This window comes from Podarcis vaucheri (genome assembly GCF_965113315.1).
Source record: "Podarcis vaucheri genome assembly, chromosome: 14".
Classification (NCBI taxonomy): Eukaryota; Metazoa; Chordata; class Lepidosauria; order Squamata; family Lacertidae; genus Podarcis; species Podarcis vaucheri.
Window position 1 is genome coordinate 26,475,738 of NC_138752.1, and position 25,433 is coordinate 26,501,170.

Sequence of the window (25,433 nt, forward strand, 5' to 3'; positions counted from 1 at the left end):
TGCGTCTTATAGAGCGAAAAATACGGTAATTAATATTACATTTTATGCAAGTCCAATGATACAACCCTTTTGTGCTCTGATTCCAAATGTGATTGATAAAACGGCTGGTTGTTTCATACCACAAAATCCCTAAATAGTTTCTGAGTTATCTTAAGGATTTGATTAATGATGTTGATCTTGAAGTGGTTGTAAACCTACTTTACGGCTGCCAACATGTTTACAGTTGGTATTCAGAATATCACTCATGAAATCACTCAAGATATCCCTCAAGTAATTAAGGAACAAAAGAAGAAAAGGCACACTAATCTAAGAACTTCCTCTCTGCCCAGAACGTTGGAGGCTATACACCACACCCCTCAACAGTATTTATAGGAACTCAAACACCAGATTCTGCTCTGTTCCAGTAACAAGAAGCCGAAAGCACCAGCCTGAAGATGACGAGTGAGACCTCGTCGAAACGTCGCACAGACACCCCGACTCTTACACGGGAAGACACCCGAAGACACCAAAACCTGCATATATATATATATATATATATATATATATATATATATATGCTTTCGTAGATTTTCACGGGTACAGGAATGCAGGTTTTGGTGTCTTCGGGTGTCTTCCCGTGTAAGAGTCGGGGTGTCTGTGCGACGTTTCGACGAGGTCTCACTCGTCATCTTCAGGCTGGTGCTTTCGGCTTCTTGTTACAGTAACAAGAAGCCGAAAGCACCAGCCTGAAGATGACGAGTGAGACCTCGTCGAAACGTCGCACAGACACCCCGACTCTTACACGGGAAGACACCCGAAGACACCAAAACCTGCATATATATATATATATATATATATATATATATATATATATATAGCCAATGATCTATTAGCAATGTCACATTGTCTGAATGTCACATTGACAGCATACAATGAACTAAAGGCCAAGAAACTGTTTTTCCTTGCTGATTTGTGAAACTTGAGGTTGCCGTAGCGTAGCCTGATCAATTTTGACAAACTTTTAAACTATTCCTGAGTGCTCAACCATTCAGGACTCAGATAGGAATAGCTGCAAAAGTTTGTTGCTAAGTCCTGTTTTCTGTAGAAAAAGCTGGAGCCTTGTGGCAGATGAAAGGTCAAATATCCATTACCAGAGGTAGCTGTGTTAGTTGCCAAGAAAACATTAGAAGAGTCTTGTGTGGCACAGAGGCAACATCTGCTCCTTACCTTTAAAGCACTGTGATACTACCTTTAGCAGTCATGGCTTCCAACCGCCCCCCCCCCCCCAAATAATGGGAAGTTTTAAAATATAGCTCCCTGTGTCAAGCAAGGCTTTGCCAACCCCTCTTTTTATTATTAGAAAACTCTAGCTCATTTCCATGGACAGAGTAAAACAGCTAGTAACGCGGTCTAGTTCTTTGCAGGACGGATCTGCCTCTCCTTCAAGTGGTTGATTCACTGTGTGTGAGATCATTGTGATCTGCTAGAGACAATGATATTGTACCACTAACAATCTGAGCCATTTCATTGTTCATCTGCTAAATGTGGTTTGTTTTTGTGATGTCAGTGGGCTCCCATTTTGTGTGTGTCTATGTTTAAGCAATCACGCCTGTGATCTGATCCTGCTTGCAGCAGTGTCAATTTGAATAAAATATTTGGGGGGGGGGAGTGGATAAACCCCGCCTCACCAGCCCTGCATAATCAATCACAAGACAGGCACACACACTCATGCACACTCTTTGAATGACAATGCCCATCAACTTTGGGGTGGCTGGCCCCCTTATATATATATTTGGGGGGGGGATGTGAAGGGACCTTGGCTCCTAGGAGTTGTCTCCTATAGGTCTCTTGACATCTAAGTTTCCCTCCCTGAACTCCTCTTTAACTTCATCTGGTAGCTGTAGGATCTCGCAAGGTACAGTGGTCCGTTCTTAACCTGAAACTGTTCTTAATCTGAAGCACCACTTTAGCTAATGGGGCCTCCTGCTGCCGCCGCACCGCCGGAGCATGATTTCTGTTCTCATCCTGAAGCAAAATTCTTAACCTGAAGCACTATTTCTGGGTTAGCGGAGTCTGTAACCTGAAGTGTATGTAACCTGAGGTACCACTGTATACAATTCACCACTGTGAACACATGAGTAATATCCACAACATCATGTTGCAGTGTTAAGGAATGTGCTACTCTGTCAGTTTTGGTTCCACTTCGCTGTAATAACACAAAGAAACCCACTTTGAATGGATGTGCTGTCTCCCATCTTCAACCACAAATATGCTGTGGATCACTGGTGATGGACCATTGGTGGTCGAAGGTACTCTTGAATTAAGGGTCATCATGACTCTACACAGTGATTGTAGAGTAAGCAGGGAAGCCCTGAGCGACGACAAAATTTGGCATGCCCCCTAAATATTTATTATTTTCACAATAATTCATTAATTATTATTTTGCACCCCCTCAGCTAGGCACCTTGTCCGGGAAAATTCGCTTGCCCAGCCCTAAATCCAGTGCTGGGGTGAGTTGGGCCAGTCACTTCCTTGCAGCCTAACCCACCTCGCAGGGTTGTTGTGGGGGGTTAAATGAGGTGGACTCTGCACACCACCTTGAACTCCTTGGAGAAAAAGTGAGATTTGAATGCAATGTAATAATAATAAAAAGAAAAGATACCACTTTGCACTTGAGCTTCTAAGAAGCACTCTGGCTTGTCGGTATGCTTTTTATTAGAGAGCAGGATCTGCATTCATTTCCGATGGTTATTTGCAGAGCAGAGTGCAGGATACGACCCATCTTGATGCATGACTCAAGAGGCTGCATCATCCTAACCCAGTGTATTTCAGGAAATACTTACTCATATGTTTCCTATTTGATTTCATTTCATTTTCGCCAAGAGCATTTATTGCAGCCCAGGGTACAGGATCCAGCCCATCTCAGTGCGTCGCAAGGACTATTCAGGTTGGCAGGTCATACTTTCCCATGTGTGAAGAGGCGATCCCTTAAAATTCAGCGTTCCAGTCGCTGTAGTTCTAAAAGCATTTCAAAGATCTCGGAGCTGATGGGAGTTTCGCTTGGAAATGTTTTGAGCACTTGAAAATAACTTGCGTTCCCGCGACCTTTGCTTTTGAGAAATAAAATAAAACTAGCCTTAAAGAGAAAAACAAGGAAGGATCGTTGCAGGTTCCACCGAGATTTGAACTCGGATCGCTGGATTCAGAGTCCAGAGTGCTAACCATTACACCATGGAACCGCCCTGACGATATATTGCAGCAGCTCTCACTAAAGCCTTGCAGTTCTTCTGCGCTGACTTCCAGCGCCCCCACGGCGCTCCCAAGCGACGCCTTTTGCTCTTGCAAGCCCGGATCGGATGTTCCCCTGCAGCTTCTGTTTCTCCGGCTTGGAGCAGCAATAGGTTCGGGGAGCGACTGCGTTTACACGTGCGCACTTAGGAGTCTTACAAAACCTGGCATGCGAAAGCAGGACGATGGCGCTAGAGGACGCGTACCCGTTGCCACTGCACGTGCATTTGGAGTGGGACGAGCGGGTGTCGAGGCTAAAGTTTAGCCCCGGAACCTATTTGCAGCTTCTACTGCGACGGGCGCAAGAGTGCCCGTGAGAATATACAGAGCGCATATGACAACTAACTCTTCTGCACGTGCTCCGTGTTTCTCACAGACACCAAGGCGGCAGCTCAGAAGAGGTGGGGGGCAGGCAGGGGACTCTTTTATAAGTGAAACTGCCTGTCTGCAATGAAGGTGTCAGAGAGATGTGGGTGGAAGGTTCCAATATGGAAATATGGTTACAGTATTATTATTATTATTATTATTATTATTATTATTATTATTATTATTATTATTATTTGAATGTATATACCGCCCTAAACCTGGAATGTCTCTACCTCTTGACTGTCTGAGCAACAAGCTGCTGCTTATATTATGTATGAATCACTGGGACTGCACTACCAAGGTCGCTTGACACTCATTCAGTCAAGGGAAGGCATGCAGACGTGCATTCCTCAGAAGGTAGGATCCGGGGCCCGCTCTCAGTTCCCGCGCTGCAGTCCAGGAAGAAAGGAGGCATTGAGCGAATGGCACTCTGCACATGCCTCTAGGCATCCTCTTCTTTTAATACTGCATCAACCTTGGGTCGTTATAGATGCTGTTGGACTAAAACTCTCATCATTCCTAGCCAGCATGGCCCGTGGTCAGGGATGATAGGAGTTGTAGCTCAAGAACATCTGGGGGCCCAAGGCTGAGAAGGGCTCCCCTTCCCACATCCCAGGCGTGAGTTGAAATCCAAGTCAAAGCACTGTGGCAGGCAGAGGAGGAAAACGACACGGAGAAGCAGAAAAGGGAGGTGGAGAGAGAAACACTCTGCACATGCTCAGAGGCAAGCTTTTCCTGATGGGGCTCTACACCTTCCCAGAGGCCTCTGCGGTCCAGCCTGGACTACAACTCCCAGTAGCCCTAGCATCATCCTGTCGCGCTCGCTGGAGCTGATGGGAGTTGTAGTGCGAAATTTCTAGGGGATCCAGACGGGCGAAGGCTGATCTACGGCCCGCTTCGCTCTGCCCTCCACAACAATAGAGATGAAAATGCTAAGAGGTGCCGCACTCAGGTATCGATTCCGGTTTCCATTCGGTCGCCGTCATATGCGGGGAAAGAATACAGAGACGAAAAGCGTCTAAAGTGGGAGCTGAAGGCTACAGATAACTTCCGGCACAGAAACGAAAGTCCGCATTCTCTCAGGACTTCGTGCGGCGCCGCTCTAGGAATCTGGAAACTCTCTGATGAAAGCCTTTGCCTCAGAAAACAAGTCCAAGTTTAAAACCGGAAGTGTATTCAGAAACCCGCCAGTCTCCGATTTCCTTCCCTCCTAAACATAATTAGCGCTCCGTACGTTTTTCAACTCGTTCTCCCGGTCCCTCTGTTGGTGCCCTGAGTGCCCGGAAGTGTCGTCATACGTGTCTACGGAGCGGCCCCTCTGCGGAAAATAGCCTCTCTCTCATGCGAACCGGAAGCCGGAAGCCGGAGCTCCCGGAAGCTGTATCTGGTCGGCGAGCGAGCGAGGAGGAAGGAAGGAAGGGCCGGCTAGTGGGCGGAACCGGAGTGCGGCTGATCCTGAGGAAGCAGCAGCAGCAGTAGGAGGAGGCGCAGGGAGGGGCTCTCTGGCTATCGCTTCCTTGTTAGCTGAGAAGCCGGAGGAGGTGCCGCTGCCGCCGTCATTATGGGGGGCTCCCGCGACGACGAGTACGACTATCTCTTCAAAGGTGGGCCTGCATCCCTTGTCCCCCGCCGCGTCTCTTCCCCCCGCTCTCTGGGGGCTGCTTCAGACCCCCCCCACCCCTCCCCCCGGTTCCCGATCAGGATTCCTTGGATGGTTTCCGGCCCTACTCGAGAGGAGACCGATAGACAATTATGGAGCACCACTGACTAAGGTCCATTAATTCCCAGGGGCCTCCTCTATGAGTGAAATGCAGTTGGTTGAAGCCGATCCCCTTGCCTCTCCCTCGCCCCAGCCCTTTGGGTGGTATCCAGTGCTAGTCCTCAAGGGTAGACCCATTAATCAACGCGCTTAGCATAGGCCCATTAATTGTAGTGGGCCTACTCCGAGTCTAATGTGGTTGGATACAGTCCACAGCCTTGGCTCCCCTTCCCCCAGTCCTTCTCAGTAAAGTATCTCAAGCCTTGTTGGCACATCAGAAAGCCTACCCACCCTTTGCTAGGCGCTGGACAGGGTTTTTTTTAAAAAAAAATCGTTTAATGATTTTCATACTTAATACTTGTTTCACTAAACTAGTGGACGGGCTTTGTATTGGGACTTTGCAATGGAGTGTTGTGAAATGTCTGTTGTATTTTGTTGGCTGAATTGTGTTTGGGCTTTGAAATCTGGGATGTCTCTAAAGTGGGGTGAAGACAGTCTTGACACTTTGGTTAAGAGCTACCAGATTCTTTTTGCTACACACAGGGTAACTGTTAGGATTTCTTCAGTTTGCATTATTATATCCCACTTTTACCACAAGGAGGTCAGGGCAGCACATGTGATCCTGTTCTCTTTTTTATATGCCCAAGTTTAAAGTGTCAGACTTGGCTGAAAAGGACCAGGCTGAAATCTCCACTTGACCATGAAGCTTGCTGGGTGACCTTGACCCAGTTATGATTTCTCAGTCTAACCTACCACAGAGGGCTGTTGTGAGAATAAAAGGAGAGGATGTGGAGAAGGACCATATGTGCTACTTTTACCTCCTTGGGTGAGGGAGTGGGATATAAAATAAGAATGTAGATATAAGAAATCCTAACTGTCAAGGTGTAATTAATCTGTGTGATCCTGAATTTGCACTCTTGCTTAAGATTATCCCAAGTGCCTTTCAACACCAGCAGTTGCTTAATGAGACTGACATGCTGTGTTGCCCAGTGAGGGCAGCAACAACATAGAGGGGTGGGTGGGGAAGATTGGACATCTTGCAGGACACAGTGTATTATTGACTAAAACAGCCTTCCTCAACCTTGTGTTCTTCAGAGGTTTAGGCTACAAAACATCAAGCTTAGTCAGCACAGTGGGGTTACTGGGCTGGGTTACAAAGAGAACCCTGAACCAGTTTTCCTCCATCCTTTCTTTCATTTGGAGTGCAACTAAAGAGAAAGTTTGGAATATGGCATCTTCCCAGAAGTGAAGTTAAAATAGATGTCTGTATGTGTGCTAAATCAGTGAGTTGTTCAACATCCAGTAAAAGACATGGGCAGGTATGTGTTAAACATAAGAAAGACCCTGGTTAGATCAAACCATAAGGATCCCTCTAGTCCCCATCCTCCAGTTTGCTCTAGCTGCTGGCCAGAGGTCTCTGGAAAGCCCCCAAGGAATGCTTCAAGTCATACTTGGAGAGGTATAATGCATCGGGACATGGAGGCTCTATTTAGTTGTGATGGCCAACAAGAGGCTAAAGGGGGGGTATCTGCCTCAACACAAAATGAGTACAGCAGCTGATTGGAGCAGAAATATAGAGAAGAACACCAGTCTAAACAGGAGATCCAGTCCCACAACCTCTCTTCCTGCAATTGAGCAGCAGAGCACCTGCTTGGCATGCAGAACCACCCAGGTTCAACCCCTAGCATCTCCAGGTAGGGCTGGGCAAGACTCCCTGCCTGAAACACTGGAGAGCCACTGCCAGTCATTGTAGACAGTACAGAGTTGGTGGACCAGTGATGGGTTCCGACTTATCTGATAAAGACTAGCGCCATACTAGGCTCTTCTTATTGTGTGTGCCTCTGTTGACTTCTTTCCTCCCCTCTCTCTTTGCATACCCCAGAACCCATCCTCTCACCATAAAAAGAGAGCAGTGCAGTTGGAAAACCTTAAAAAAGAAGAAGTGGGGAAGGCATAACTTGGGGCTACTATATCAGATTCCCCCAGTAGGTGAAAAGGTGATACAAAGCAAAAAGGGGACTGGTGGCAATATCTGTTGGCTACTGTAGAATCCGGCCCTTTTATTGTTGCGAAGCCAAGTAACTTTGAACGAATTGTTTTCTCTGCATTCCTTTTTTATTATATTCCCCCCCTATTGTTTTGTAATTATAGTCCTATTCCCTATCCCTTTCTTGAGACTTTTCTCATAGAAACCAATGGCCAGGCCCTTCTGGTGCCTCCCCTGGAGTTCACCTTTGCATGTCTGATCTCCCAAGTTCTGTTAAAAATCTGTCATCCTTCTTGCTGTGTGTGTTCAGCATTTCTGCCCTACTTGGCTGCTGCAGTGGCTTAGGAAAGAGCTCTTCAGGGGTGAGGCTGGACTTTTGATCAGCACTGAGCTCTTCGGTGGGGGTGGCCTCCAGTCACTGTGGTGATGAATAATGCTAGTTAGTAACTTTGTGGGCTTTTTACTTAATACAGTACGGGGAGAGCCCCTTCCCTTTCAGAAAGAATGTCTACTGTCTTGAGATGAACTTTCCCTTTGATAACTTGGTTTACTCTATGTGTTTCGCTGCTTTTGTGTGAAATCTTTGTAAAAGTATCACCCTGATCCACTGCTTTGTGGTCTTGGTGTGGTTTTCCTCTGGAATTTTGCTTTCCCTCCCTCCTCCTTTTTACTTTGAGATAAAGGAAGTGACTGAGGAAGGCATGGCAACCAGCGAGCAAGTGATTTAATGATGAAACCTCAAGTTCCAGCTTGCAGGGGCAGGGGTGGCAAACGGAGAGGGTTAACTGGTGAATGTTGCAAGCGTGGGATTTTTAAAAAATGTATTATAGATTGAGCTTGTTTGTTTTCTAATGCAGTGCATTTTCCTGTAGGGATAAACCAGGCAAAATAACAGCCAACTGTTTCAATGTGGAATGTTTATCTGTCTTTCTGGGGCGGTGGTGCTGGTGCTGTGGGTTGTCTGGTTCTTATCACACAAAAGAATGTAAGCCCTGGCATGCTTTTAGCTAGGCTGAGCTTGCAGGGTGATGGTGGTTAATTGCCTAGAATCTGCTGAATGTGAAGAGTTAAGGGACTTATTAACAGGTTTTTCAACAGAGATTAGGTAGCAGCAGCAGCAAGATCTAGCCTTGTTGCTTTGTGAAGCTCCTGATCAGGGCATAAACAAGACTGGCTGTTCCTTGCTGCTTGCAACTGTACCCTCCTTGAGTGGCTCCTTCTAGGCGACATGGAACTTGCATCCCTCCACTGACCTCACTTCCGGTCTTACTGTTACTACATAACATTTACCAGCCCATTAGGGCATTACTCCTCCTCCTGGATGTGCAGGCATTCTTCCCAGCAGAGTTCCCCCCCCTGATAGTGAGCAGGATGTGTTGGGAAATAACATGCTTGGCTGCACAGATAACAGGGCAGAGAGGGAATGTTGCAGAGGTTATAAATCTGGGTTTTAGAGACAAAGGCTGCATGACAGGGAACACACATTGAACTGTTTCCTTGCTTTTCTGGGCCAGCTTTCCGTACTGTCCAGCCTGTAAATGCTTAGGTGTGCCATGTTTTCATTGTGAACAGCAGTTTCTGCTGAGGCAGCAGCTAGACATGTCACATACTTGACCATGTGTACCTTCTCCTGACATCTTCAGACAGCAGGAAAGGCCAGTGAAGCAGCTAATGTGGCAGCCCAGCTTCCTGCCCTCCTTGCTCACTTCTCTGCAGACTAGTCCCAATAATAACCCTCTGTAGTCCAGGACCTGTGGCATGTATTGCAAGTATCTGCATTTTTTTAGGTTTAAACACTTGCATGGTAATTGCATAGAAGCATTCAATACTGTACTTTCTAGTGCATTTCACATGCATTATGTTGATATGCAACACCTGCAACAATCTGGTTAATTTCATCCTAACAGTAGCTTCTGTAGCCCTCTTCCACATCTGAGTTTCACTCCCATCCTTACGATGTTAGCAGGGCACAGCCTGTGTTGCAAACATAGTTTAACTTTCTTCCAAGGAATTCTGGGAATTGTAGTTCTGTAAGATGGGTGATGAGAAATCTCTTCCATAGCACCCTGATTTACTGTGAGAGCCAGTAAATTGCTCTCACAGTGTAATGTAGTGGTTAGAGTGCTGGACTGGGGCCCAGGAGAACAGAGTTAAAATCCTCACTCAGCCATCAAGCTTACAGGGTAACCCTGGACCACTCATGGTACCTCTCAGCCTAACCTGCCATGTAGGGTTGTTGTCAGGATAAAACTGTGGAGGAGGAGAACCATGTACAGTATTCCACCTTGAGCTCCTTTGAGGAAAGGTGGAACAGTAATGTAAGCAAATAAATAAACGAATGACACTTCCCCCTGTTATACTGTTCTACCAATTTGGTTCTGAACCGCAGTTCTGGATTTGATATTTAAAGCCCTAATTAGCCCAGGACTTGGTTAGCTGCAGGATGGCCTTTGTTCTGTGGCACCTTAAAGACTAACGTATTTGCTGTGGTGTAAGCTTTTGTGGAATAATGTTCACTTCTTCTGCTATCCTGAGGTAGGGGTGTTTGTGTTTGTGTATGCCCACACCTCTGTGACTCAGGCATGTGTATATATAAACATACACACAAACAAACAGATGGTTGGAGGGAGGGGATTGTAAATAGTGAGGTCAGAGGGGGAGGAATGAAAGAAAGTATGGAAAGTATCTCTCTGTGCATGACTTGTGGTTATTGAAGTCAAAGAGTTCTTTTCTGCGTTCTGGAGAAGATGCTCTTCTGCTCTCTAATGGGGCCTTAGGAAAGGCCATAGTACAGACCCCACTCTGGCAATATGCATATGAACAAACCGTTTGAGAATAGCTTTGCTGTCGCAGGCTCTCATTTTCCCATCTTGTTTTAATCCCTTTTAGCAAGAACAGAAGCCAAGCCCCAAGAGTTGATAAGTTGCAATAACTACAGATGTGGGTCTACACTGGCAGCTGAGCCTGGCAATCTTCCCCACCATTCATCAGTTCATTTATGGCAGGTGCAAATAACCTTTGACCCTCCAGATGTTGCTGAACTGTAGCTTCCTCTATGACCATTGACCATGATCTCTAGGGCTTATAGAAGCTGTAGTTCAGCACATCTGGAGGGACAAAGGTTTCCCACTAGCATTTTAAAATCTGATTGGCTACAGCTCCTCCGTTATATCCCTGCTTTCATACTGATTCAGGGTTGCTCCAGTTTCCACCCTTTCCTTTCTGGGTCTTTGTATAGCCCTGGCCTATTCAGAATGGCTGACATCAGCCATCCTGTTGTTTTGTGCTACAACTCCCAGCAGCTCCAGCCAGCATGGCTTTGCCGATCGGAGAGTTGTGTCCTGCAGATGTTTTGGAGTTGGAGAAAGTTTGCATAGAAGAGGAGAGGTGCTGCACACATTGGGGCTGAGGTAGCTGCTTGTATTTGCAGAGCTTTGAGCCACCTGACTGCGCTGAGGTGAGGTAATTCAGTTTGTCTCTTCCCTGCTTGTCCTTGGGTGTTGCTGAGACCAGCTGATTACCAGTGTACCCTGGACTCTTTGCTTTCCCCAGCTTTATTGTTAACAAATAAAAAACACAAGGACTGGGCAATCTGGTTAGTCTGGCTTTCAGGCCTTCCGCAAGTCCTGTGAGTTGTGCACCTAGAAATGCTGTAAACCTTCTCATATGCTTTTTACACTCTCCTTTGGGGAAGCTGGTTTCTTTTCCTTTTATGAACAGGAGCTTTCACATGTGGCTTGTCTTATCAGTGTCCTTGGATAAGTTCTAGCCATACCATTGGTTTAGGTTTTTTATTTTTACTTGCTGGCATCTTTGCATTCCTTCTGCAGAGTCCTCCCTCTCTTTACCAGTGAGATGATGCCCAACCAAACCTCTGCCTGCCCTTGCTGTCCCTTGGCTACTGCAAGGGGCCTAATTTCCCACCCCTGGAAGAAAACAGTACCCTGGAAATTCCTGTCACCTGCTCAAGGAAGTTAAATCATGCATTAAACTTAACAGTGAAACTCAAGCTGGAAACAAGGGCACTCTTCCCTTTGCTCCATGAGACCAAAGAAAAGACATATTTTTTTTCTTAAAATACTTCGACAGCTCTTCTCTAACAATTTTTTTAAAAAATGAATTTCATAATATTAACAAACACAGAAAAGGGGGGAAATGTGTCTCAGACAGCTCTTCTGAATTTGCACCCAATTAACATTTCCCAGCTTCGCTTGCATAATTGTGATGTTATGGGTTTGGGTTAAGAGCCACCCAACTTTCACTAACATCCTCCCTCCCTCAGCGTCCACTGAGTAGGAGCAATAAAGAGTTGAAAACTGCCTGCCCAAACTGAATGCCACCCTCCCGCTTGTTAAGGGTGGTATAGTGGTTAGGGTGCTTGTTAAGGGTGGTATAGTGGTTAGGGTGCTTGGTGCTTGACTAGGAGCGGGGAGATTGCGGTTCAAACCTCCACTCAGCCATGAAATGCACTTGTTGACCTTGGCAGGGCAGGGGACACATAAACATTGAACCAGTGGCTATGTATGGTGGGTTGGTCAGTATTTTAACCCCCATCTCCATGCTCACACTTCCACGGTCCCAGGCACAGGAAGCAGAAATGGGAGGTTTGCAGGTCCCGCTTGAGTAGACAAGTATAGTTGGCGAGTTGCTGAGATGTGGCTTCAGTGGCCATGAGAAAAACTTTAGGGATTTTTCTGTGCAAAAAAAAGGAAGCATCTAAATGCCAGGTTCTCTTCTGGACTTCACAGTTTCTCTTTTGCCTGACTTTGGTCGGATAACAACACCTTGTGATAGGATTTAATTTCCGGTGTGTGTGTGTCAGAGAGTGCTAGCTCTGATGGGCTTACTCTGAATTAACAGAGAAACCCCTGAAGCTGAACCTTCCCAAAATGGTGCCTTCCAGATATTTTAGACTACAACTTCTACCACCCCCAGCCAGTTGTAGTTCAAACAAAACACCAGGAGGGCACCAGGTTGGGGAAGGCTTGATGCCTTTTAGCCTGGCATCAAACTCCTGATGGGCATGAATAGTTAACAAGCCTCTTCCTGTTGTTTTTTTTTTTTGTAGTTTTGGCTCCTGCTTTGCTGAATCAGCTGAAAGGGGAGAGACGACAAAAAGGGCTGGTTGTTTTTGTTCGCACAGTGAGATTTGTGCAGTAATTAATTAAGATGAAATCCCATATGTGATTGTTTTATCGTAATTTCAGAGTGGAGGAAAGGATTGAGAAGCAAATATGCCAGTCTTGGAAGGATGAAGCCATGGATTGCTGCAGGATAAATACCCGGGTCATGTTAGTTTTCTGGATCAAGCTGCCCACCCCCCTTCTTAAGTGATGCAGATGGAGAGTCTTTGGTTTGACCTATAAAAGAATGAGACTCTGCTTTGGATCCTTTTCTGGCATGCATAGACCAAAATGAGCATTCAGATGGTAACCATGTAAACATAGGTGTAAATTTTCAGATAAAATGGGATGCGAAAGGGAGCCAGAAAAATTTGAAGATCGACATCCTGGCTTGCAGTCGTATGGTTCTCAAGGTCGCTGTTTAACAGCTTGTGGTAATATAAAAACTGGCTGGCATGTACACACACACACAGCCCAGAGTCCCCTTTTCTTTGGCTGCTGCCAAAGGCCAGAGCGTAGGAAGATGGGAAGCTGCCTTTTCCAAGTCCATCTAGCTCAGTATTGTCTACACTGACCATCAGTAGCTCTCCAGAATTTCAGGCAGGGCGTTTCTCCCAGCCCTACCTGGAGATGCCTCTGGGGATCGAACCTGCAACCTTCTGCAAGCAGAGCAGGTGTCACTGAACTCTGGCCCTTCTCTTCAGCTCTGCAGTCCCAGCTGCAGAGCACCTGGAGCAGAGTAGCCTTTCTGGCAGGGAGAAAAGAAGCGAGCTCTCTGCAGTTGCCGCCTGGGTGGAGCCAGATCTAACAGTTAATTTTATTGAGTAACAAGAACTTTAGTATTGCAATGTTAACAGCAGCTAAAATGTCTTATTTCTGACAGAAAGCTAACATTCTAGCTTTATGCAGTTGGGGATATTGTGGCTGTCAATATCAACTACATATATATAGACCTGAGAAGACAGCATGGTGGATGAGCAAAAGCCAATAGAGGTGAAAGGGGGCTTCAAAGGCCATCCGGTCTAACCTTCTGCTGATGCAGGAGATGTAGAGATGAGCAATGTTTGATTAATTGATTAATTAGGAACAATACATTTCAGGATCACATTTAGCCTCTGCTTTCTTTGCCCATTTAGTTCAAGAGCCAGTATTTTGAGTGTGTGTGTGTGTGTGTATGAGTATGAGTATGTGGAGCTTAAAAATGTAATTTCCCTCTGGTAACAACCCCCCCCCTCGCCTGATTTCCTTAAATGTTTACCTGGGCAGTTTCTCTACACAGAGGGCCAGGTGAATCAGCAAAGGAGGTTCACAGTGTCAGAGCAAAGAGTGTGTTGGGTTCCTCTCTTGACTCTCCTCTCTTTCTTCCCTTCCCAGTTGTTCTCATTGGAGACTCTGGAGTTGGCAAGAGCAACCTCCTCTCCCGCTTCACTCGCAACGAGTTCAACCTGGAAAGCAAAAGCACCATTGGCGTGGAGTTTGCCACACGGAGCATCCAAGTGGACGGCAAGACAATAAAGGCTCAGATCTGGGACACGGCAGGGCAGGAGCGATACAGGGCGATCACGTCGGCGTAAGTGGACCAGCGCCAGAGCATTCCCGGGGATTGTGGGGGAGTTTATGGGAACAGGACGCAGGAGCACTGCAAGTGTGTGTGTGTCTTCTATGTGATGGTCCTTGCAGACATCGTGTTTGCAGCAAAAAAAGGACTGCTTTTCAGATTGAACAGCATTCAAGAATCCCATTGCATTCTTTAAGTTGCTAGTCTTCAATGTTCATTGAATTGTAGCGTTGGAAGGACTCAAATGGCCAGCTAGTCCAACCCCTTGCAATACAGAAATCATGTGACCCACCAGCTGAAAATCAATAGCCTTCTAGCCTGGCAGGCCAGATTGATATCTGCCTCCACTTGGCAGGCAGAGCCACCATCCGCCTGTCAAATCATCTGACTTTATGATGACATCAGGTGACCTTTTCTGTCTGCTGTTTTGCGCAGCACTTTGAGCAATGCTTCTGAGGATCTGAAAAATCAGCCCCTCTGAAAGTGCTGCCCAAAACCGCCCTATGAGAGGGTCCTTTTAGCCAAGTCCCTTGCTCACGTGCCCTGTACGTGGCTTCATATATGATGGAGGCAGGTGAGCATGGCTTGGCCAAAACGGGGAGAGACTTGGCAGGCCTGATTAGGCCCATGGGCTGGAGGTTCTCCATCCCTGCTGTAGGATCACTGAGTCCAAAATTGAGTCCAAACTGAGGATAACTGAGTCCAAAACTGGCTCCAAAGTCAGGCCAGCTAGGGATGTGGTTTTTTTTCCAGCAGCTGCTGTTGGAAGAGCTTTAACCACTTTTTTAAATTTTAGGTCAACTGTAGTGATGATGCATATAATCACATTTACTTCTCTCTCTCTAAATGACTGTAACAGGGCAACTTATAAAACCAAGTCACGACAGGATGAAAAACTGGAAATAAGTTGGGGTTATCGGAAGGCCAAATTATGCATTGGGCAAGAGGCTGTGCCAGCCCCTCCCGCCCTAGTGTCCTCCAGATGTTTTGGACACCAACTCCCATCCTAGTCAATTTCACCATAGTCAGTTTATTTATCTGCTGCATTTTCCACAGATATGCTTGTTCTCAGAGCAGTTCACATAAGAAGCAGTGTAAATCCAGCACAAGCAACTTCCCACTTGGGCGAAGGCAGTGCGTACTCTGCCCCTGACTAGGGGTGGCGATGTATCACCAGCCAAACATTGCACTTTGGCGATGTACTGCGATGTTGATAATATATAATAATAATTTATTATTTATACCCCGCCCATCTGGCTGGGTTTCCCAGTGATACATCAGCGTTTTAAGGGCACCTAATCCTCACCAGTTGGTAAAATTAAAATATCCAACAACTTTACATCATTAAGCAGTCCTGGCCAGCCTGACATCTGGTCAAGGATGATGGGAGTTGGTAGCCCAGAGCATCTGGAAGCCCCCAGGTTAGGGGAGGGCTGGGGTGGTCCTGGGGCAGTTGTGAAACACATGCAGCCTGTATGAAGTGGAGCCAATTTTTAAAATGCATGTATTGCTTTATATCCCATCTTTCCTCCAGGGAGCTCTAGGTGGCCTGCATAGTTCTTGCTATCTCAATTTTATCCTCACATCAATCCAGTGAGGTTGGGTAAGCTGAGAGTGAGTGACTGGTCCAGGTCACCCAGTGAGCTTCCTGGCTGAGTAAGGATTTGAACCCTGGTTTCCCAGGTCCTAGGACCCAGCCCTCTTAACCACTGCAGCACACTGGCTCTCTGGAGAGTGTCGTGATGCCCCACTGGGCAGCCTGGCGAGGTCTGAGCTTTCCTTCCCCTGCCCCCTTTCGGTGCTTGCTGTGGGCTCACGTGGGTTGTGTGCTTCTGCCTGCAGCTATTACCGAGGTGCCGTGGGGGCCTTGCTGGTTTATGACATCGCCAAGCACCTCACCTATGAAAACGTGGAGCGGTGGCTGAAGGAGCTGCGAGACCACGCCGACAGCAACATCGTCATCATGCTGGTGGGCAACAAGAGCGACTTGCGCCACCTGAGGGCTGTTCCGACGGATGAGGCCCGAGCCTTTGCAGGTGAGTGGGTCGGGGGGGCCCAGCGTGTTGCTGCTGGAATACTTCTTTGTTTTGTTTTGCTCAGTTTCTGTTTTTCTTGCAAAACCTCTTAGAGCAGCTGCCGAAAATTTAAAGCTAACAATAAATTGAAAGCAATACTAAAACAGCAGCAGAGCCAGTTTGAAACTTTGTAAAACTTCCCAAGTTTTTTGAAATGTGGAAACGGAGCCCAAGAGGCTCCAGCCTCTGCACCAGACTAGCCTCCTTGGGGAGGGCATTCCAGAGGCGGGTGCCACAACTGAAAAGGCCCTGTCCTGCATCATGGTCACTTCTCTGCTGGAAAAACTCAAACAGGTGACTCAGAGGCATTTCTCTGTAACTGTGTGGTGGGAAGCGGTTATTGAGGTTCCAGAGATTTTGTCGCTTCTGCTACCTGCCGCTTGCTAATTGTTGGGTCATCAGCTCCTAGGCATCAGTGTGGGAAGAGGAGGATAATGCAGTCTCCTTGGTATGTTAGAAGTCTGGATGGTTCTTGCTTTCATTTATTTCCTGCCTCTCCCCCCCGCCCCCCATCATTGAATCCAGGGTTATCTGGCCAGGCTGAGACCTGCAAGGAGGTGTCCTTATGCACCTTTCAACCATATCCTACAACTTCTTTCCATGTGTATCTTTCCATGTGTAATCTCCATCTTGGCAGGATAATGTTTGTCTAAAATTTATTTATTGCATTGTTATCCCATCTTTTCTTCAAGAAGCTCAAGATGGCATACATAGTTTTCCTCCTCCTCCTCCATAATGAATGCCCACAACAGTCCTGTGAGGTAGGTTAGACTGAGAGCGAGTGACTGGTCCAAGGTCACCCAGTCAGATTTCAACTCTGGTCTCCCAGGTCATGTCAGTACTTGCTGCTCTTAAGTCAAACTATCTAAAGTACCTTTCCTCCTCAGCCTGTCCTGTGCAAAGCTTAGTCATGAAGATGTGCTTTTCCTATGAGAGGCCCAATGTCCAGTCCATAGACAAAGAGTAGCAGAACTGGCACGTAGCTTAGAGCTTAATAATAATAATAATAATAATAATAATAATAATAAATTTGTTTATATCCCGCCCATCTGGCTGGGTTTCCCCAGCCACTCTGGGTGGCTCACAACATATAAAACACAACAAAACATCAAATATTAAAAAACAAGATATCCCATACAAGCAACAAACAAACCAATAAATCAATAAAAACCAATGACAACAACAACAACAAACTGTTTACAGTTATACCCAAATTAAAGTAACCACCAACCCCAACTAAACATTTAACCAACACCAACCAGACAAAAATGAAACAGAGGAACTAAAATTGGAACCGTTTAAAACATTTTAGCCTGTTGCCCCAACCCAAGTGTTGTATCAATGTCCCAGTGGCCTCCCAGGAGCCTTTTAGCTGTTCAGGGTGAGTCTGTTCAGGGAGCAGGCCTTCCTTCCAGCACTCATGGCAGCAACAACCAGGTACCCATTGCCCTTGGGTATCGGGCAGCTTCCTATCTTCTTCCACGTTCCTGCTTCTAGATGGCCTCTAGTTAGAAGCAGGAGGCAGTAGCTTTGGAGTTTTGCATGACCGCTTTGCACCCTATCCCACTCACTGTCTCCTGGGTATTGGATTTGGGCTGCCCGGCAACAGTGACTGGTACCAGCCGAGTTTGTGAGTTCCTGACATCTGTTTTCCTTTGACAGATGCCATCTGTGGATTTTTATGCTTGTGTGTAACTTGTAGGAATGTGAGGCAGGGGCAGCGAGCAGTCTAAGCAGCATCTTGGCCTCTTCTTTAATTAAATGAGAGTGCCCCCTTTTCTCTCCCTTCACCCTCACTCCCCCAAGGCTAGGAGCAATTAACAATGTGGAGGCATCCGCTGTGACCTCAAGACATTGACTTGTTCATAAATCTGGTTGGTTTTCAGGATAAGTTCATTCCACTCTGGAATGTGGCTTTGAGTCCTCTGCACTAATCATGATTAAAAATGCTTGATTTATGCCACATGCAGTTCAGAGAGGAATTTTGCAGGAGGAGGGGAAAGTTGGCAGCTGGTTTTCATGGCCTCAGTCCCAGAGAAATGGCTCCCCTCCTCTTCTCTGGGAGTCATTAAATATCTTGCAGCTAAGGTGCAATTTTCTGATGGTTGCAAGACTTCCTCCTCTTTGGTCAGGTGACACTTTGCTAATCACTTAAGGAAGCGAGAGAGGATCTACAGAGAAACCTTGAACCTGATCCAGCTTTATTCTTTCTCCTCTCTGAGGAGTGTGTGAAAGCCCTCTCATCCATGTGATGGAAGAAGCTTTTTAAAATACACACAAAATTCGTGGGGTTCAATACTGTTTTATACAGCACCCTCATCTAAGTTCTTCGTAAACCCACTTAACAGAAGCTGACCCTGACTTCTAGCATATGACAAAAAAAACCTGCGCTATGTGAGAGGGAGACAGCCAAACATTTCATGCCGCTGTTCCCAAGGAGTGAAGATTATTGTGACAGGATGGTGAAAGACTTAACAGTCGAAACAGGTTCACAACCTGTCTTCCATTGTGCATTACTTAGTATCCTATTTGTGTATTTCGTTTTGTATACAGTGGTACCTCGGGTTACATAGGCTTCAGGTTACAGACTCTGCTAACCCAGAAATAGTACCTTGGGTTAAGAACTTTGCTTCAGGATCAGAACAGAAATCGTGCTCCGACGGCGCAGTGGCAGCAGGAGGCCCCATGAGCTAAAGTGGTGCTTCAGGTTAAGGACAGTTTCAGGTTAAGAACAGACTTCCGGAACAAATTAAGTACTTAACCCGAGGTACCACCGTATGTTTCTTGAGTACGATATAGTTATCATGGTCTGGTTGGGAACAGAGGAATGATGGGAGGAACCAGCTCAGGAACCACCAAAGGAAGAAGGTTCAGAGCCCAGGGAGTGGTGCTGGGACAGGGAGAAGACTCGGAAGAGGAAGTGTCGGAAGCTGAAGGGGTAACAGGGCTTAGTGAGGTGGGAGAGCCTGTGGCAGAGAGAAGCAAGAATCAGAGGAGCAGGCTGAAGCAGGTGAGTGGGAGGAGGGAGGTCAAGAGGCAGCTATGAGTCAGGCTGGTGAAGAAGCCAGGGGGTCTCCCCCTCCTGCTGCAACAGGCTCCCCACCCCCCTGACTCCAGAACTAGGAGAGGTATGAAACAGGAGGAGCAAAAACAAGCTGCAGTCTGATTACTTGCAAGAAGCCCTGGAGAGGCGGAGACATAAGCTGCTGTGAGGAGGCAAGGATTTTTAGTCTCAGCAACTGATGTTATGACCCACAGGGCTTGAGCTGCTATGCTCATTACATCTGACACTCATCCAAGTTTGGGAAGATCATGTTTTGCTAATAAAGAGTTAACTCCAGCTTTGAACTGTGTGATTTACTGACCAGCTTGCACTGTGACAAAAGTATATTTTCGTAATTTGAGGTTTTTGAGTTTGTGCAAAGTTTTGAAAATGGCAGCTGGCAGGGCAGAAAATATGGGGGAAAGCAAGGCTTGGGGAGCATTTTGGAGGAAGAGGGAGACATAGTGTTAGGGAGGCCACACGCAGCACAGCCAAAGGCACAAAAACGGGTGTGAAGTTGGGCTCCTGGTCTCTGTGGCTGCGATGGGAAGCTATGAAGCTCTTGAGCTGGAATCAAGGCAGCCTTTTATTCAGGCCTCTTCACTGGACTGGCAGATCTAATCAACTTCCTGCTCTTTCTCACAGAAAAGAACGGCCTTTCTTTTATTGAGACTTCGGCTTTGGACTCGACGAATGTGGAAGCTGCTTTCCAGACCATTCTGACAGGTGACTTGGCACTGATGTGGGAGAGCTGTGTGGGCCACGAGAACGAAATGCGGAGCTGGGAGTTGGGAAACCTCAGAGTCTTCGATGCTGGAAGCAAACAGGGAGGCGGTACCTTAGGGCTGTTTTTTCCTCTAGGGAACAGAGGAGGATTTTGGGATCTTCTTCCATGCCTCCATTGATCCTCCCTGTTGGGGCACATAATATGTGTGTAGATTAGAGAGGCTCTTCCAGGAAAGTCCTACCCCAGGACTGAGTCTTTTCTTTGCAAGATTGGCTATGCACCTACTTGGTGGGAAAGATTGCTATGGCAACATTTTTGATAATCTTGCGTTTTGAAGCAAATCCGTCACTTCTTCCCTAGATCCTACTTTGTTCTGAGCAGGCCCGTCACCAGAATTTGCTTTCTCTCCCTTGATAGGCATGCCTGGAAGTGTGCAGGCTGGTCTTGCCCAATCTGCTGCCCTTCAGATGTTTAGGATTCCAGCTCCCATCAGCCCTGTGGCCCAGTGATCAAGTAGAATGGGGCTTGTCATCTCAACAACACCCGGAGGGCACCAGCTTGGGGAAGGCTGGGGCCTTCCAAAATAGTGGAAGCCATAAACTGATTTCCAGCAGTTAAGGAGCGGTACTTCTTTGGAACAGAGGAAGCTGCCTTATATGGAGTCTTACCTTTGGTCCAACTAACTCATTGTTGTCTGCACTGACTGGCAGAGGCTCTCTTGGGTTTCAGGCAGGAGGTGTTCCCAGCCCTATCTTGAGGTGCCAGGGATTGAACCTGGGACCTTCTGCATACAAAGCAGGTGCTCTGCCCCTGTTAATAGCTCCTTGCCTGCCCCATATCTAGAAAAGCAGGGTAAATTATGCAGAGTAAGCAAGCACCTGAAAAGAAACATAATTGAAACTAGTTGCAGAATCCAGTTTGTTTACAGCATCTGGGGTTTCCTGGGCACAGAATTTTCTTTAAGCACACAGAGTACATAGCAGCCCTGCTGATAGACAGCTATTGATGTCTTCTTGGGCCCCTGGCAGTCAACTCTTAACTGGCCACCTTTTGTGTCCTGTCGCTGAGAGGCGGAGGAACAAGGGAGGCTGCTCATCTCTGTTGGCAGCAACATTTTCCTGGCCCCTCGGTGCTGAGATCACCGCAGAGCCACTTGTTCTCTGTGTGGAACAGCACATCCTCTGCTTCCTGCCATCACTGTAGATTTGCTCAGTTCCTCTGTGTGGAAATGAGCAGACATAGGAAGTTGCCTTATATTAGACCCTTGGCCTTTCGAGCCAAGTGCCGTTTACATTCATTGCAGTGAAAGTTAACACCAACAGTTATCCCAAGATTTCTTTTCAATTAGATCAGCCAGGGATTGAAGCTGGAACCTTCCTTCTGCATATAAACTTCTGCCACTGAGCTATGATTCCTCTTCATTTTGCCTAAGGCGCTGAATAGCTGTACCAAGTGGGTCTTTCCTGCACAAACTATTCAGCTACCAGCAAAGTATACTCAGTGGAATGTTAGAAAGCGACCCTTCATCGGATCAAATCCAATTATGTGTCCACTTTAATTGAAAGAAGCTGTGGACAAGTACAGCTTATTAGAAATGAGCATTTATGATGGTGTTTACAAGTTTATGGTGGGAAGAGACTCCATTGACCAAATTATTTAAATGTGTTTCTAAAACTAGCTATCCAGCCATGTCCTCACACCTGGGTATATCCAGAAAACTTCAAAACCTAATAATGAGGCAGGGAAGTTTTTCTCTGTCCCCTTATCCTACCCATCGCAGCTAGTGCCAGATTGTGCAGAGGCTGCAGTGTACAATTTGTTCCCCATGTCCTCAATGCAGGCATGTTTTGGCAGATAGGCCAGGGAATAAATGACTCTGTTTAATGCATTTTATCCCCAGGGGCTCCCAGAGCAGTTTACGGATCAACAACAATAATAAAAGCAGTCTTTGGCCTCAGGCTTACGATTTTAAAAGACGCAACACAAAACGAAAGAGATGGGGAGGGAAGAGGAAAACGAGCAGACTTGGGCACCCGTCCTTTAGGTTACAAAGTTCTCATAATGACCAGCTGGGATGGAAGCAGTTGAAAGAGAGGAGGAGTTGAAGGCAGCTGGTTCCTCTGTGAGACCAGTGGAGTGGCCCTGCTTTCTCATCTATTTCTCTGTTCTGCAGCCTCTCAGAACGGCTGCTGATAGGTGGCAAGTGGGTACCAGTGGCAGCTCGTCTCCCAGCAGAGCTGATGGAGCTTTCCTGCTTCTCTTCTCTCCTTCTGCTGTCAGTTGGTGGCATGGCAACTGCCAAGTGACCGTTCAGGGAAAGGAGGATCCCTGTTGAGCTGGGGGTCTCAGCACAGCCAACAGAGAGATCCTGTTTCTTCTCACTCCCTGTGGGGCAGCTGAATAGGAGTGCCGTCCCAGGTGAAAGTTGCGGGAGGCAAGCGCGGTGGAGACAGTCTTATCTGTAGCGGATGTGCAAGGTGCAAAACCTGCAGCCCCTCATCTGTTGCTGGACTCCAGTGCCCATCATCCCTGATCGTTGGCCAAGTTGACTGCAGGGGCTGATGGAAGTCCGGTTATATCTGGTGGGCCGCAAGTTTCCCATCACTGTTATAATACTTGGTTTTACCAATCCTTTTTGTTTTTTGCTTTTAAATCACACCTTAAAATACATTCCAAATTCTACAAAAGAGAGAACTCATTACTGCACGAGTTGAATTGGTGACAACTTGCATACATTATGCCCAAATTTTGCAAGTGGGAATGTTGGGTTGCTTGCCCACGAAAATGGTCAGAGTTGGGAGTGAAGTGAGGTGGCAGCATGTTGCAATCCAGGGCTGGCCAGCTTGCCATGGGAGGGATGGAGGGGCTTCAGCCATAGGACAGGTGCTGCCTCTGTTAGTGACACCTTTCCTCCTCTTTCAGAAATATATCGCATCGTGTCTCAGAAGCAAATGTCTGACAGACGCGAGAATGACATGTCACCAAGCAACAATGTGGTCCCTATCCACGTCCCCCCGACCACGGAAAATAAACCAAAGATGCAGTGTTGTCAAAATATATAGCAGGTTCCATTCCTCGAAAGCTGTGTATATTTCCCCAGGTCTGAGATGGAAATAGATTCTGAGTTCACATTGTCCTCTTTTTAGTTCTCTCTCCCTCTCCCTCTCCATCTCCATGAAACCTTATTTTTATTCTCTTTGGATTTCTCCATGTCTTAACTCTTCCCCTTTATTTCAGTATTACAAATCATCAGTTTGTTTGCATGTGGCTGCAGCATTATCAGAATGCTAGTCCCGGCAGGGCAGTTTTTAAAAAATCATGACTGATCTCTTTTCCAAACAGGTTGGCTCATTCAGCAAAGAACTAGATTGCTGCAGCTTAAGTCTTTGCAATTCTTATACTCCTGAGAGTCTGACTGAGCCTTTTAAACCTCCTTTCAGCCTCAATATTGCATCTCATGGAATGAGCATCTCGTGTGGCTTATCCTGTGGCTCCCAGCAGTATCCCACAGTTAACAGTATGCAGGAACTACACTAATTTATTGCTAAGAGGAGGGATCCTGGCCCAGGAGGCTGAGTTTTCTCAGTTCCTTGTAGTTATACCGGTGGGTGCACCCATTCTGAGCAACCTGGTGCCCTCCAGATGTTTTGGGACTACATCTCCCATGAGCCAAAACTAATGCTGGTGGGGGTTGTAGTTCAAAACATCTGGATCACCAGGTTAGGGGAGGCTGATCTAATGAATTAGCAGTTGTATGTACGTAACATTCCCAGAAGAAATTGCTCACTCCTCCTACCTACTGTGTCCCCAAATAGCCAATAGTGCCACTTCATGAAGATGGCTAGTTGGAGCGAGGTAAATGTTTATCCAGTCACAGCATTCAAATAATCATCTTTGTGCAAGCAAGTGGGGGATTAGTCGCTTTGCATGTTGGGGAGGGTGGGTGTAGTTTTATACTGAGCCAATGCAGTACCATTTGTCTTAAGGCCCAAAGAGTTGGTGATGGGTGCCTTCTGTAGAGGAAGCAGTAAGTCGTAGCTCAGTAGCCCATCTGCTTTTCTTGCAAGTGCCTATGGCTTGCAGTACTTCGTTTCATGCACCCCTGGGCCGCTGGTCCATTTTGCACCTTGGCCTGTGCAGCAATGCTTGCTGTCGTTCTCAAAAAGGCATGGAGAATATTTGCAGGATGGGGACATCATTGCACCTCCTTCTCTTTAAGTCTCGAGTCCTTGTGAAAACGGGGTTTGATTCCAGCAACCACTCAAGGCACAGGATGGGATTAAATCTAGTCTGCAGTTTTGGCAGGAGGCCTCTGTTGCACCTCCCTGATACTGGCCAGGGAGCGTGCTTGGCCTCTTCCTTGCCCTTCCTCATTTATTTAGAGAAGCTCAGGCCATGCGCATGAGCCCTGCTGAAGAAATCCAGAAATACATGCCAGAAGATTTGTTCTTGGATTCTTGCAGTTTTTAAGCCAACTGTGGATGTCCCTACTTCTAAAGCACTGTTCTACTTCTAAAGCACTGTTCAAACAAGCAGTGTTCTTTATATCTACACATACAAGCACGCATAGAATACTGTGGTATTTGGAAAGCCCATTTGCAACCAGAAGAGGAAATGGCTCCAGGAAATATTTAGGAGGGAGTGGACAGGAAGGAAAGAGGCTTATCACAAAGATGCCATAGACCCATATGGTGTCCTTTCCTTCCTGCTGCTCCCACCCCCCACGAGGGCACGTACAGAGTGCTGAATCTCTCAGCCAGCCTGTCGGTCTTGCGGTGCTCATGACGTGTGAGGAGCACAGAAGGCATTGCTGTAGTCCCTTCATGTTTGTGTCTTTCCTGTAGTTGTTGATCTTTTGTTCCACAAACTCCCCCCCCCTTTTTGTAAATTTGCTTTGTACTGTATGCACATTCTGTACCTCAAATATTTTTTTATGATTGATTTGAAATTATTCATTATTGGAATTCTAATAAAAGAATCACAGGGGGACTGTTCAGCTGTTGTTGAGTGGACTTCTTTGGAATTATGCTGCTGTGGGCATTCCAGTATTTAAAACATGGCACTTAAGTATATGAAGATGATTAACCTGAACGTTATATGCAGTGCAGATATTACTCGGAATAAATTATGCAAATCAATTTGAGATGCAAATTGGAATCTGTTTGCTATTTCAGTTTGCATGCTACAGTGTGTGTGTGTGTGTGTGTGTGTGTGTGTGTGTGAAAAAGTGCGTTTTGGATCGTCATGCATTATGGGTCTGTAAGATCACAAAGGAGGGTGAAAATCAGGCACTGAACAAAAAGCTCCTTCCTGCTGAACACATTGAAACTCTCTTGCAGGTCTGAAAGTTTTTGACAGTCACTAGCGAGAAAAGGTTGGATGAGAAAATTCAGCTGGCCAGGCTTGTTGGGGGCCCAGTACATAAGCCAAGATCTCTCCGCAGATTGAGTGCGCATGCACAGAATTAATATTTTTTTTGTTTTGAGAGAGGAGTGAAAGCTTAACCACTGGTCTTAGGTCTCCTTTCC

General features: G+C 46.6%; 1 protein-coding gene across 1 annotated transcript; it reads left to right on the top strand.

The window, feature by feature from the left end:
• Positions 1–5,027: 5,027 nt before the first annotated feature.
• RAB11A (RAB11A, member RAS oncogene family) lies at positions 5,028–24,899 on the top strand. The gene is made up of 5 exons (XM_082198858.1): positions 5,028–5,237; positions 13,877–14,072; positions 15,903–16,096; positions 19,824–19,904; positions 22,828–24,899. Exons 1-5 carry the CDS (start codon positions 5,195–5,197, stop codon positions 22,965–22,967), a joined length of 654 nt encoding a protein of 217 aa, XP_082054984.1. The 5' UTR covers positions 5,028–5,194; the 3' UTR covers positions 22,968–24,899.
• The last annotated feature ends 534 nt before the right edge of the window (positions 24,900–25,433 follow it).